General features: G+C 47.7%; 1 protein-coding gene across 2 annotated transcripts in view; it reads left to right on the plus strand.

The window, feature by feature from the left end:
* LOC113453015 (adrenodoxin-like) overlaps positions 1 to 13418 on the plus strand; it is a 216979-nt gene extending 203561 nt beyond the window's left edge. For both annotated transcript variants that reach the window (XM_087940899.1, XM_087940898.1), the window contains 3 exons: positions 9761 to 9885; positions 10777 to 10906; positions 11735 to 13418. In XM_087940899.1, the coding sequence (XP_087797025.1) occupies positions 9761 to 9885; positions 10777 to 10906; positions 11735 to 11855 (376 nt within the window). In that variant the 3' untranslated portion in view covers positions 11856 to 13418. The remainder of the gene's footprint in view (positions 1 to 9760; positions 9886 to 10776; positions 10907 to 11734) is intronic.
* The last annotated feature ends 283 nt before the right edge of the window (positions 13419 to 13701 follow it).

A 13701-nucleotide genomic window follows, 5' to 3' on the forward strand; every position in this document is an offset into this window, starting at 1 on the left:
GTGACTGTCCACTAGTATCACTCTTACTTCTATTGAGCCAAGTACCAGCTAGGCATACCTGGTTTTTCCTAAGTGTAGCGCCTTACTTTTCTCACCAGTGATCTTGCTGGGCCCAACCCTCAAATCTGTGAAGATCTATTTGAATCTGGAAATTCAATGGTTGAAAAGGTAAAGTTCTACATTTAGGCAAGAAAAAAGCAACTGCGTAGGTATAGCATAGGTGGTACTTGGCTCAAGAGCTTAAATGAAACTTGGCTCAGTAGTAGTAATTGTGAGAGGGATGGTGAAGTCCTAGTGGACAATGGCTTCAATATGAGTTAGCCGTGCGCTACAGCCACCAAAATAAACCAAAGCAGCCTTAGACTCCATTAACAGAGGGAATGGGGTCAATTCCACGTGAAATGTTAGTATCATTTTATAAGATCTTGCTAAGACCACGCTTGGAATCCTGCACCCAGCTTTGATCAACACAACGTAAAAAAGATGTTGAGACTCTGGAAAGAGTGAGAGCAACAAAGATAATTAGGGGACTGGGGGCTAAAACCTATAAAGGACAGTTACAGAATTTGGGTGTGTCTAGTCTGGTGAAAAGAAGGACTAGGGGAGACCTGATAGCAGCGTTCCAGTATCTAAGGAAGGGGTGTCAAACTGGATTTCTTCCACGGCTGGGTCAGCTTTGTACTTCTCCTCCGGCCTCCTGCAGCCCCCACCCGGTAGTTTCTTCCCCAAACCCCAAAACTTTAACCTTAGACTGTAGGAGGCGTGCATAAGCGCACCAATGTGCCTACCGTCCCTGTCCTGGTTTTGGCCTGAATGGGTGTGGCCCCCCTATGCCCCTTTTTATTTATTTAATTTATTTATTTTTGTCAATTGCTTACAAAATAATAGTGTAAGTAAAAACATAGTTATGAATAGATGGATACATATAAGAAAAATAAAAGAAACAATAGGACAGGGACGGTAGGGAGGTTGGGGCACTTATGCACGCCCCCTACAGACCTCTTAGGAAAGGGGTGAGGTCAATAGTAGACAGTCTAAGGTTAAAGTTTTGGGTGTTTGGGGAAGAAACCACAGAGTGAGGTCGAGTATTCCAGACATTGACCACTCTGTTGCTGAAGTTGTAGTTCTTGCAATCAAGTTTGGTGCGGTTTACCTTGAGTTTGTATCTATTGTTTGCTCTTGTGTTGTTATGGTTGAAGCTGAAGTATTCACTGACAGGTAGGACATTGCAATGTATATAATTTTATATACTATACTTAGATCGGACTGAAAGCGGCGTAGTTCTAGGTTTTCTAGTTCTAGAATTTCAAGTCTGGTGGCATAAGGTATTCTGCAACGAGTAGAGGAGTGGAGAACTCTTCTTGTGAAATATTTTGGCCGGCAGAGGCACCACGGGGTGGTCATTGCTATTTCCAGGCCAGCCTCATGGGCTTGGTGGGCGGGGCAGGCCTTGAGTTTGACACCCTGATCTAAGCAGGGATTGCCACAAAGAAGAGGGGAACAACAACTTATTCTCCAAAGCGCCCGAAGGAGGAGAAGAAGCAATGGAGGGAAACTAACTAAGGAGAGAAGCAACCTGGAACTAAGAAGAAATTTCTTGACAGTGAGAACAATTATCCAGGGGAACGGTTTGCCTCCAGAAGTTGCGAATGTTCCCACACTGGAAGTTTTTAAGAAAATATCGGGCAGTCATTTGTCTGAAATATTATAAGGCTTTCTGCATGAGCAAGGGGTTGGATTAGAAAACCTCCAACTTTGTTATTCTGTTGTTCCGTTCTGTTCTGTTCTGTTGAAGGGTACTGGCCTAAGAGAAGAACTTTGGGCTACCCACTGCAGGATCCTCCCCACGTGGATGTAGTGTGGCTGGTCGGCCAGTTGTGAATCCATCTGGCGGTGATGCTGCCTAACCCACATTGTTCTGTATTACCAGGACATACGACATTATGGCCTTAAAAGGGGGATCCCCGAGGTAGCAAACTGAAAGAGACCTCTGAGAAATAGGCCAAGACAACCACAGAATTACCAGAGTAAGAATTGGAGATCATCACGTTACAAATAATCAGGTAGTGGCAGAATCCTAAAACAAGTCTAGGGAGAGCAGGAATCGCTGTCAGTCCCCCTCCCACCCCCCAAACACACACACACACACACACACACACACACACACACACACACACACACACATCTCTTGCCTGCCCTGCTCAACCAACTGCGCTTGCACCATTGGTTTCTGGAATAATTCATGGGTAGTGTTAGGGATAAACCCTAGCAAGATCTGCACAGGGCAGTCAGGCAGGCAGGCAAAATATGTGAGATAAGTGTTATTTAGCTTACACTCAGTAAAAGCAGACACAGTGCCAATTAAAGTAGTTTTATTCCAGCAAGAGTTAAAGCATAGTCAAAACAGTCCATATATCATACACTTAGTTCAGTCCGTCCAGGGATTATTCATTTGCAAATTCCAGTGTCGAAAATGAGAGGTCAGTACACTTACAAAATAACAGTCCGGTAATTTATCTCCTTGCAGTAGAGAGAGATATGCAACAAACTCAGAAACTCCTCTCTTCCTTTCTGCAACTCCAGTAATTGCCAGCAAAGCGTCAGGGAATCGTCAGCGTCTCATCAGCATCTCTTGCTCCCTCTTATGGTGGTTTCACACCACACCCAAAATTACATGCTTTGCATTTAAAGTAACATACACTTTAAACTAAGAATCATAGCTTATATATATATTATCTTACCCAAACTAGTTAGGTGAACTATGTTATACCTAACAGGTAGCATTGAGATGAACTCTGTCCAAAGCCACATCCAAGCGAATGGGCCTGAAAGAATAATTATGACCAGTTTCCTCACTGGCTTATTCAGGGATGCTTCTTGTCATGAGGAAGCTAGCCTGAGTGGAGCCCCCTCATAAGGACGGCCAAGTTAATAAGGCTGTTCTTTGCCTTAGGAGGCATTGCTGCACAGAGCCGAACAGGGAGACCCCCCGACCCCCTTCAAGGAATGGTCTCATTGACTTGAAGACCAGCATTGCATTTGACCAGGAGCCCTGGTGGTGCAGTGGTTGGAATGCAGTATTGCAGCTAACTCTGCCCGCAGCCGACGTTCAAGCCTTACCGCCTTCCATCCTTCCCAGGTCAGTAAAACCCAGATTGTTGGGGTTTACGGTTGACACTATAAACTGCTTAGATAGGGCTGTAAAACACGATGGAACAGTATATCAGTGCTATTGCTATTTGAATCTAAGTAAGGATTCATTCATTGAGTAGATAATAAGACTAGATTGGCTCAACGCCTGCATTTTTCCCCCCATCTGAAATACAAACTTTGACTCTCACTCTTGTATCTTTTTTTTCCCTTTTCCTTTCCTTCGTCAAGGCTTAACTTCGCAGCTCCGTCAGGCTCAGAACAATGGCCTGCCCAAAGTCCTTTCTTCACTGCTTGGCAGAACATTTTGGAGAACCAGGGTGGGGAGTCATAAAAGTACGGCTCTAGCAACGGTGGGGGAGGCCTCGGCCCCAGAGTTTCCCAGGATGACTTTGAGCCAGAGGGGGAGAGGGAGGAGGGGCTAGGTACATCTTCTTGACCTCCGGAAGGCAGCTGGGAGGGACTTCCAGGGACAGGGACCTGCACCCCAGGCACACAGATAAACGCCTCTCAGCTCTTGGCTTTCTCAGAGCCGCTCCTGGGGCTTCCTCGGGGCGCACAAACCCTGATGGGGGAGGAAAAGAGTTCACGAACCTCACAGACGTGCGCCATCACTGGAAGGGAGCAAAGCCCCTGCAGAGCCCGTGCGGAGGCCTTCTGAGCAAGCAGCCCAGGACGGCCCTTCCCAAGGCTGTCGCCTTTGCAGAGGAAGGCAAGGCGGGAGCCACCACAAGGCCCTGCCCTTGGAAGCAGACCTTGCAGGGAAGCCTCCCCAGAGCGGCTGCTGGCATCCGGGGGGGGGGGGTTAACCCACAACTCCCACCCCGTTGTTCCAAGGCAACCCTTTGCCTTCCCAAGTTTGACCTTCCCACGCTCTCCCTCTCTAACTGCTGGCGTGCAGTGGGGTTGAGTCTGAACTGCCATTGCAATAAGCCATGGTTTGTTTTAATCCGGGTTTACTATAGAAGCTACAGTTGTTCACACTTCACATTAAACCACAAACCAAACAAACTGCCCAATGCTCTGATTTATAATTGCAGAAAGTCATACTTTATGGGTTTGGCTTAGTATGTTGCGTGACCCCAGCCCCATGGGGTTATTTCAAATATACCAGGGTTAAGTACTCATGGTTTAGAAAGTGTGTGTGTGTGTTCTTCTCTCCCATTTTCAGCAACAGATTGGGGAGACCCGGGGAGAGGACCCCTCCCCCCTTTCAGCCTAGGGGGGGTCACTTTTGGCCTTGGGTATCTGGCCAGCCGCCCCACCTGTACAGAGTCCTCTGGCAGTAAAGAACAAGTAGGTGGGATAGCAGTTAAAGGTGAGAAAAGACAGAAGACGGTCTTCTCCTTCGGCTTCCTAGCAAAGGGGCTTCCTGTGGGGGCTCAGCTGCCCTTTCTTTGGCTCTGAACCATTTGGCCTTCATGTCACTATCAGAGCTAAATTCAGCCAATCAGGATAGAGCTGGAAGGGACCTCAGAGGTCTTCTAGTCCAACCTCTTGATCAAGTAGGAGACCCCAGACCATTTCAGACAACTGGCTGTCCGGTCTCTTCTTAAAAGCTTCCAGCGATGAAGCAGCTACAACTTCTGAAGGGAAGTAAGTCCACTGCCTTCTTTTCTCTAGACAAACATACCCAATTCCTGCAACCCCTTCTTCATATCCTTTTGTCTCCAGGCCCCTAATCATCCTAGTTGCTCTTCTTTGCACTTTTCCCAAAGTCTCAACATCTTTTTTTGTAATGGGACCAAAACTAAATACAGTTTTCTAGGTGTGGCCTTATTAAAGGTTTATAAAGCAGTGCTAATATTTAAACTCATTGGTGGCACGACTATGTGATTTACGCCTCACAAGTACTAAACTCAGTGCTTATTTCTGTGATCGGTTGCAAGATGAGCTGTTTAAATAGTGCTAAATACTTTATATACACTGCTCAAAAAAATAAAGGGAACACAAAAATAAGACATCCTAGATCTGAATGAATGAAATGTTCTTATTAAATACTTTGTTCATTACATAGTTGAATGTGCTGACAACAAAAATCACACAAAAATTATCAATGGAAATCAAATTTAGCAACCTATGGAGGTCTGGATTTGGAGTTACACGCAAAATTAAAGTGGGAAAAAACACTTCAGGCTGATCCAACTTTGATGTAATGTCCTTAAAACAAGTCAAAATGAGGCTCAGTAGTGTGTGTGGCCTCCACGTGCCTGCATGACCTCCCTACAATGCCTGGGCATGCTCCTGATGAGGTGGCAGATGGTCTCCTGAGGGATCTCCTCCCACACCTGGACTAAAGCATCCCCCAACTCCTGGACAGTCTGTGATGCAACGTGGCGTTGGTTGATGGAGCGAGACATGATGTCTCAGATGTGCTCAATTGGATTCAGGTCTGGGGAACAGGCGGGCCAGTCCATAGCATCAATGCCTTCATCTTGCAGGAACTGCTGACACACTCCAGCCACATGAGGTCTAGCATTGTCTTGCATTAGGAGGAACCCAGGGCCAATCGCACCAGCATATGGTCTCACAAGGGGTCTGAGGATCTCATCTCGGTACCTAACGGCAGTCAGGCTACCTCTGGCGAGCACAAAGAGGGCTGTGCGGCCCCCTAAACAAATGCCACCCCACACCATTACTGACCCACTGCCAAACCGGTCAGGCTGGAGGATGTTGCAGGCAGCAGAACGTTCTCCACGGTGTCTCCAGACCCTGTCACGTCTGTCACATGTGCTCAGTGTGAACTTGCTGTCATCTGTGAAGAGCACAGGGTGCCAGTGGCGAATATGCCAATCTTGGTGTTCTCTGGTAAATGCCAAACGTCCTGCACGGTGTTGGGCTGTAAGCACAACCCCCACCTGTGGACGTTGGGCCCTCATACCACCCTCATGGAGTCTGTTTCTGACCATTTGAGCAGCCACATACACATTTGTGGCCCGCTGGGGGTCATTTTGCAGTGCTCTGGCAGTGCTCCTCCTGTCCCTCCTTGCACACAGGTGGAGGTAGCGGTCCTGATGCTGGGTTGTTGCCCTCCTACGGCCTCCTCCACGTCTCCTGATGTACTGGCCTCTCTCCTGGTAGCACCTCCATGCTCTGGACACTACGCTGACAGACACAGCAAACCTTCTTGCCACAGCTCACATTGATGTGCCATCTTGGATGAGCTGCACTACCTGCGCCACTTGTGTGGGTTGTAGACTCCGTCTTATGCTACAACTAGAGTGAAAGCACCGCCAGCATTGAAAAGTGACCAAACCATCAGCCAGAAAGCATAGGAACTGAGAAGTGGTCTGTGGTCACCACCTGCAGAACCACGCCTTTATTGGGGATGTCTTGCTAACTGCCTCTGCTTTCCACCTGTTGTCTATTCCACTTGCACAACAGCATGTGAAATTGATTGTCAATCAGTGTTGCTACCTAAGTGGACAGTTTGATTTCACAGATGTGTGATTGACTTGGAGTTCCATTGTGTTGTTTAAGTGTTCCTTTTATTTTTTTTGAGCAGTGTACATTTATGCTCCATTTACTCTGTAGCAACTTAAAACAAAAAACTTCACCAGAGCAAACATTATAAGCAGGGTGGGCTTCAAAAATTTTAGCAAGGGGTTCTCTTCCTGGTTGCTGGGTGGGTGTGGCCATGGTGGGCGTGGCCTAGTCGGTCTCCTGCACCACGGCGGGGGCATTTTTGCCCTCCCTCGGCTCAGGAGGCTTTTTTCGAGCCTCTGGGAGGGCAAAAATGGCCACTCCAGGCTCCGGAGGCGCTCTGGAAGCCTCCTGGGAGGCCCGTTTTTCACCCTCCCTGAGCCTCTGCAGGCCACCTGCACTTACCTGCATCCAAAACGGGCTGGGTGGGGACTCCTGGGAGGGGAGGGGTGGGCATGGCCAGCCAGGAGTGGGATTTGGGGGTCCTCTCAAGCCCCTGCGAGCCCCCAGAAGCCCACCCCTGATTATAAGAGATTCGCCCACACACACACTTGTTTGCTCATTTTTTGCAAACAACAGATGGGCGAATGGATAGTCCACACGACTCAAACATATAATCATACTGTGGTTGAAATTTTGGGCAAGGATTGAGGGAAAAACTTACTTCAAAGCTTGATTTATGATGAAATTAGTGGAGTGATCCCAAATCAGTAACCAACTGTCAGACTAATAAATTATGAGACTGTTAGGTGCCAGCAGCTTGATTTTAGCTTCTATATGCAATTCTTTTTTTGTAAAAAAAAAAATATTCAAATGGAAAGATACTTCAGTGTTACATTCACATGTTTCTCCTTCAGCAGTTCCCAAAGCAGTAGGCAACCACAAAATTCATGCTCAAAACTTACATTTGCTTTTCTGATCCATTACAAACGCGAGAACTCTGTTCAGGCCATGTGACAATTATTTGCAGGTGGCAGACAGATGCTGCCATTGCTTTGTTGTCTTCCTTCCTGACTCCGATGCAGCTCAGGCTAAGAGGCCAGGTGGGACCTTCAACTGGGCAAACGCCCAGTTACACAAACAGAAATTGGAATGGTGGGATAACTGGTGGAACTGGCTGCAGGGAAGGAAAACGGATGTGGTGTCAGCAGGTGAGGGTGTAAAACGACACCATTAGATGCCTGTGCTCAAAGTGCCTTTTGAATGCCCCAGGTGAGCAATGCACCATTTCTATTATGATCTTGCTTCTCCTGGGGTAAGAAAGGTAATTTTGGAAGTTCAGGACGAGCAGATTTGGGCTGCACAGGTCTGAATGACCACTAGATGGCAGCAAAGAGAAGCAGAAAACTCTGCCGCCATCCGGAATGTTTTGCAATTAGTTATGAGAGTTCTTGAAGAAGTATAGAGTATTGGGAAATGTTTTTAGCCACTGAGAAAAACCTTGAAAGCCTCTACAATGTCGTCAACTGTGAAGCTGTTGCTTGCAACAGCCTTCCCCAAGATTCTCTATCTTGCTCCCTGAGGAGGCACTGCTGGGACTTGTGGCCTGACACGTTGGGATCGAGATACAGAGGAGAGGAAATAAAGGAAAAAGATTCCTTTGATGAGCTGGAGCAGAGCCATTGGGAAGCAGAGCGGCTCCCACGGACGCCTGGCTTAGGCCGGGGCTTCCCCTCTGCCCTTTGAACGCTTGGGGGGGGAGAGAGAGAGAGAGAGAGAGAGAGAGAGAGCTCTGCTACGTGGGCAAAGGTAGAACCGAAAACTGCGCGGTTGTGTGTCCCCCCACCCCCGGCCAGGGAGTGGGTGACCCACGCAGAAAGGAGCAAGACCCCGGGCAAAGGGAGGGACCCCCGTGGCCCAACAAGAGAGCTATGGCAGAAAAACTACTGTTCTTCAGGGGCTAGAAGGATCTAAAACCACTCCGTCACAATATTTAACATTCCACTCCAAACAAGTGCAATTCTTATGCAATTCTTATGCAGCAACTGTTGTGCAAATGGACAGGAGGGGTCAGAATAATGCCGAATAACACCATCTGCCCTTCGGGAGGCCGAGGAGAGCAGGGAGGGTGATGCATAGGGTCAATCGGAAAGTTGGGTTGCCAACAGAGATGAAGTGAGAGGGTAGACAGATAGAAGATAGAAGAACTTTATTCTCACTTTGAATGTACACTAACTGGCATACATTAAAATGAAATTTCATTGCATGCAGCTCTCAAAGGGTCTCCACCTCCAATATACGCTACACAAACATGACAAAATAAATAAATACAAAATTATGCACGTACCCAGAGAAACAATGCAGTCAAGTTTGGATGTATACATGTACACGGTGAGAAAAATGACTCTTGCGTGTTATCAGATGAGTCACATCTGATGATACTGAAGTTTCCAAGCAGAAATATCCACGAGACCACCACAAATTTAGAGATGGATGCGGAGCTGAGAATAGCAGAGGCCACAGGCCAAGTTCGGAGGGACCCCTGTTGAATTCCCCACCGGGATCTTTTGCAGAAACGAACAGGGAATCGGCTCATGTGGGCCACGTCACTATCAGCAACTTCTCCTGAGGCCCCATAGTGGACATTGTGTAATTCCCTAGAAACCTGACCTGCCCAGTTCCCCTAGTGGACATGCCCAAAGTCCAACTATAACTGAAAGGTGGGTTTTGGGGTTCTGGATCATTGCTTTTTGCCCTTCAGACGCCACTAACAGTTCTTGGCCTGAAATGGTTCCAGGGATGAGGGATGAGACATGGAAAAGTGCTCCATGCTTTTGGTGGCCCAAGTTGCAATATTGATCCATGTTTTGCAGTCAGGAAAGCTGGAGACATAGAACATAGAAGAAGAGGGACCTTGGAGGTCTTCTAGTCCAACCCCCTGCTCAAACAGGAGACTTTATACCAGTCTGTTCAGCCTTTTCTTGAAAAGTTCCAGTGGTGAAGACTCTCCTTGTTTGTACACAATCCCTAGTGTAAAGATATCTTGATGGCTCTGGGTAGGCTGACTGACCACCTCCCCATCTTTAGCTCAGTTCCAACCAGCCAACCCAAATGAGTAGGAATGTCTTGGACTTTTGACCAATGTGAATGGCAATTTTTTTTCCCCTGCGGCTTCTTTGATTGTTACTTGGCACGTGGGAGCCCTGAGCTCTCTCTGAATGGCTGTTGTGCTTCTCTCTCCATGCAGCTCTGCAGACAAGGTGAGGCTCCATTTTATTAACCGGGACGGAGAGAAATACTCGGTCAGCGCCAGAGAAGGGGAAAGTCTGCTGGAGGTTGTGATAAATCAAAATATTAACATCGATGGCTTTGGTTAGTGGTGAGATCCTGCCTTTCTCTCTTCGGGTTCTATTGGTTTCCAATAATCTATTTTTTTAGGAGTTGGCAAGATTGTTTTACAGACTGGTCTAGGCATCAAAACACCCACCTCCTGAGATCTGTACCTCGCCTCTGTTTACATACAGGAAAGCCTTAGGGGTCCCAAATCTTCCATTCTGAGGGTTGAAATATCTCCTCCCCTGAAAATGTTACCCAGGCTGGTAACGAAATCTTTGGAAACCAACCCACAAGCTCGGAGAATGAACTCTTACCCTCATCCTACATCTGAGCTACAGATATTCACCACTATCGCTAGTTCAATCTTCTTCCGGTCAAAGGATACTTCTCATCATCCTGCTGTGGTGATGGGGCCATTTTGTGACTAAGATAGGGCTGCCATTTTGTGAGTGCACCCACAACACACTTTTCACATTCCAAGTGTGCCTCTACCACTAAAGTATGCTCACATCCAAACGATCACCTCTTACACGCAAGTATTTACTTAAGTTTGCTTCATCCATCCATTCCATTTACATGAAGAATAAACTACAAAGCAGCGGTTTCCTCCACATTTGGACCCCCAGATGGCAGAAAAACTTGGGGAAAGCAATAACCGAGCCCCAGTTTGTTTCTGAATTATTTTAATGTTCACACCTATAATATATAATGTAGCTCTGTCCAACCAATTCTCTAGCGCATCCTGTGTTGTCTTGCAACACGGCACCATTTGCTCTCATCGGTGCTTTCTAAAATTGAGGGAGGAAAGCTGATGCTCTTGATTTTGGGTGTCTCTCCTGAGTTTATAGAAGGCAGGCAACACTGTCAACCTGCAAAAGGAGCCCTGCATGGTTTCTGCTGATGACGGCGGCCTCTTTTTTCCTGCAGGGGCGTGTGAGGGCACCCTGGCCTGCTCCACTTGCCATCTAATCTTTGAGAAAGCAGCATTCCAGCAACTGGGTGAGATCAGTGATGATGAACTGGACATGCTGGACTTGGCCTATGGACTGACTAACACGTAAGCATCCTGGGTGCCCCTTCCCGGCTCTGAGTGCATTCGAGGGTGGGGGGAGAAGGGGGGGCATTTCCAACTCTGCACTCTGGCTATGTTTCAATGAAAGGGAGAATGCAAGTTGCTCATCTACCTGGCTCCGAGGATGTTGAGCCTGTTGCATAGACGTTGGTAAGCTCAGTCAGTTTGCCACACCTGGAAAGAGCATCGAGAAGGTATCCTACAGGATCCTGCCCAGCCTCGCATAAGTGGAAGCATCATTATGTAGAGAAGAGAAATGCTCGCTTATCCAGCTACTTTCTGGACCAATTTGCCTTGGGCATCCCTTTATAGGGTAAAGGTAAAGGAAACTTCATTGCCATCTCTAGGGGCTGCAGGTCATCTCTGGCAGTGAGCCAGCGCTGTCCGAAGACATTGCTGCGGTCACGTGACCAGCAGAATGTCATGGGAAGGTTATCTTCCCACCGAAGTGGTACCTATTTATCTACTCACATTTGCTGGCCATTGAATTGCTAGGTGGGCAAGAGCTGGGGGTGAGGCTGGGTGCTCACCCGATTGCGTGGCGCTTGGGTCTTGAACCTGGGCTGCCGATAAGCCCAGCTTATCTTAACTACTGAGCCAGCAAACTGCCCATAGAGAGCCTTTCGGATTTTTATTTTGATTGTCATTCTCAGCTCTCGGGGTGACATTTTGAGCTGCATCTAAGGGATGGGCTCACAAGGGACACCAAAGGCCTTCTGTCCCCCTGCAGATGGTGGGTAACTTGGCAAGATGTTAGCCATTGCATGCTAGGAAAGTGATGCCCAAATCCAGATGTTTGCACCTGCTTTTCAGATCTCGTCTGGGTTGCCAGGTGTGTGTGAAGAAATGGATGGATGGCCTGACCGTCCAGGTGCCCACAGAGGTCTCAGACATCCGGAGAGAACTGGAAGTGGAGAAGCAAAAGAAACAGTAGCCGAAGCACCTGACATGCTCTGCAAATATTATCCTGACCCTGTTAGAAGAGGGGAGGCCTTCACTTTCCAGACTGAAAGCAAACACCCTAAACCAACCAAACCCCATTTCTGAGTTCACATGACCAACAAACTCAAGTATACAGTGGCTTAATATGACAGCTTAGTTCAGCTTACACATGGAAAGAACCACTGGGGCGTCTGACCACTTGGCCGTGTGCCGCACAGCCCCGTTTTAGCCCACCTTTGGGCTGTGGAGCCAAGCCAGCTCCTGAAAGGGGTTCCATGCTCAGAATCTGTAGCCTCAAGCAACCAACCTGGATTGGGATGAAAAACTGGCGACCTCTGGAGCTCACTTCTGACAGAGAGATTGAGAGAGACTGCGGCGCGTCTGCTGCTTCCCAGGAAGCTTCTTGTGGGCTGGAGAGAATGGATGGGAGGAAGATGGTGGAGTCCCAAAGTAGCAGCCCCCTTCCGGCCCATCAGTCGTGGGCTACCTTTGTCCCCTTCCGATGGGCTGGGGCGCTCTTACTTAGAGCCCCCCTCCCTCCCACCCAGGGGCCACTCTGTGAGACAGAGGAGGAGCAGGACGCACCCCAACTCAGCCAGCAAAAGCCACGTCAAGCTCAGTCGGTCATCTCCCTGGGGTCCCCTTGGAGGTTTCCCTTCCACCAAGTCTAGCCCAGCTTAAGTTCCGAGCACAACTTTGGCCTTTCTAAACTGGAGGCCCATCCACGTTGGCGCTGATCCTCGAGCACTGAATTTGAGGGAGAGGGAGAGGGAGGGAGGGAGGGAGGGAGAGGCAGTGAATGATTGCAGCTTATTCCTGGCTATGAAGGCCTTTGTTCTGGTTTTCACTGTGGATTATTCCCTTGCAGCGTGCATTTTTACAAAGTGTATTTGGAAGAATTTCCCCTTTACAGCTACTCATGCCAAATATTATTCTGTTGGAAAAAATAGGAATAAAAACATTCAAAACAAACCAAGAAAATACCTAGCAATTGTCAGATGGGGAGATGCAACTTTCTATAGGGGAAACTCTGCATAACCTGGGGAGGCAGTCAAAGCTCCGCATGGAGCAAATTTACTGTAAATTGAACTATCTACTGATGTCAAGGCTTCCCATCGGCGTGAAACTATATCATATGAAACAATATACAACACATAGTAAATGTAATCAAATCTCATGCTGCACCATATTAGAAGCGCTTGTCTCGCTGAGAAATCTCAGCTGCACTTTTAAGCTTGCCCGGATAATTGTTTCTCACAGTAATTAATCAGATACCCCCACCCCACCCACCCCCACCCCAAAAAAATCCTTGATCTTGTAGAGATTTGGATCGTCTAGGAGAGAAAAGGTACGTCAAAGTGGAGGTATTCTGAAGAGCTTAATACCGCTGGCAATCGCTAGTAACCAAATAGTAAATTCTGAACTAAACACTTATTTTTAAATGCAGTTTTTATATTTGACAATGTTTATGCATCACATCAACTTCTCTTTGCCGTAGCAAGGCCCTGTACATTTCCCCGAGGATGATTAAATAAACGTTTCTTGGTACTGTTTATGTTAGTTCTCCCCAAGAGATTATTTTGAGTAATTTGACATCAAACTATGCTTTTCATTTCGAAATAAGCATTTAAAAAATAAGTAATTCTTGCCTCTCTGGACCAGCAGGCTCGGCAGAGGCCCAAGGTGGTCTGCACCCCCCAGTTTGCCAGTCACAATCGATCCGGTGTTTGCCGCCTTGTCCAAAATGCAACACCTGGGAAGTCCAGCCACTTCTTCCTGCAACGCATCCGTTACAGGGGCCACTCTGCCGGCCGGCCTAGGGAAGGGATCCCGACCTT

Source organism: Pseudonaja textilis, chromosome 12 (genome assembly GCF_049901715.1).
Source record: "Pseudonaja textilis isolate UNSWEBS1 chromosome 12, rPseTex1.2, whole genome shotgun sequence".
Lineage (NCBI taxonomy): Eukaryota > Metazoa > Chordata > Lepidosauria > Squamata > Elapidae > Pseudonaja > Pseudonaja textilis.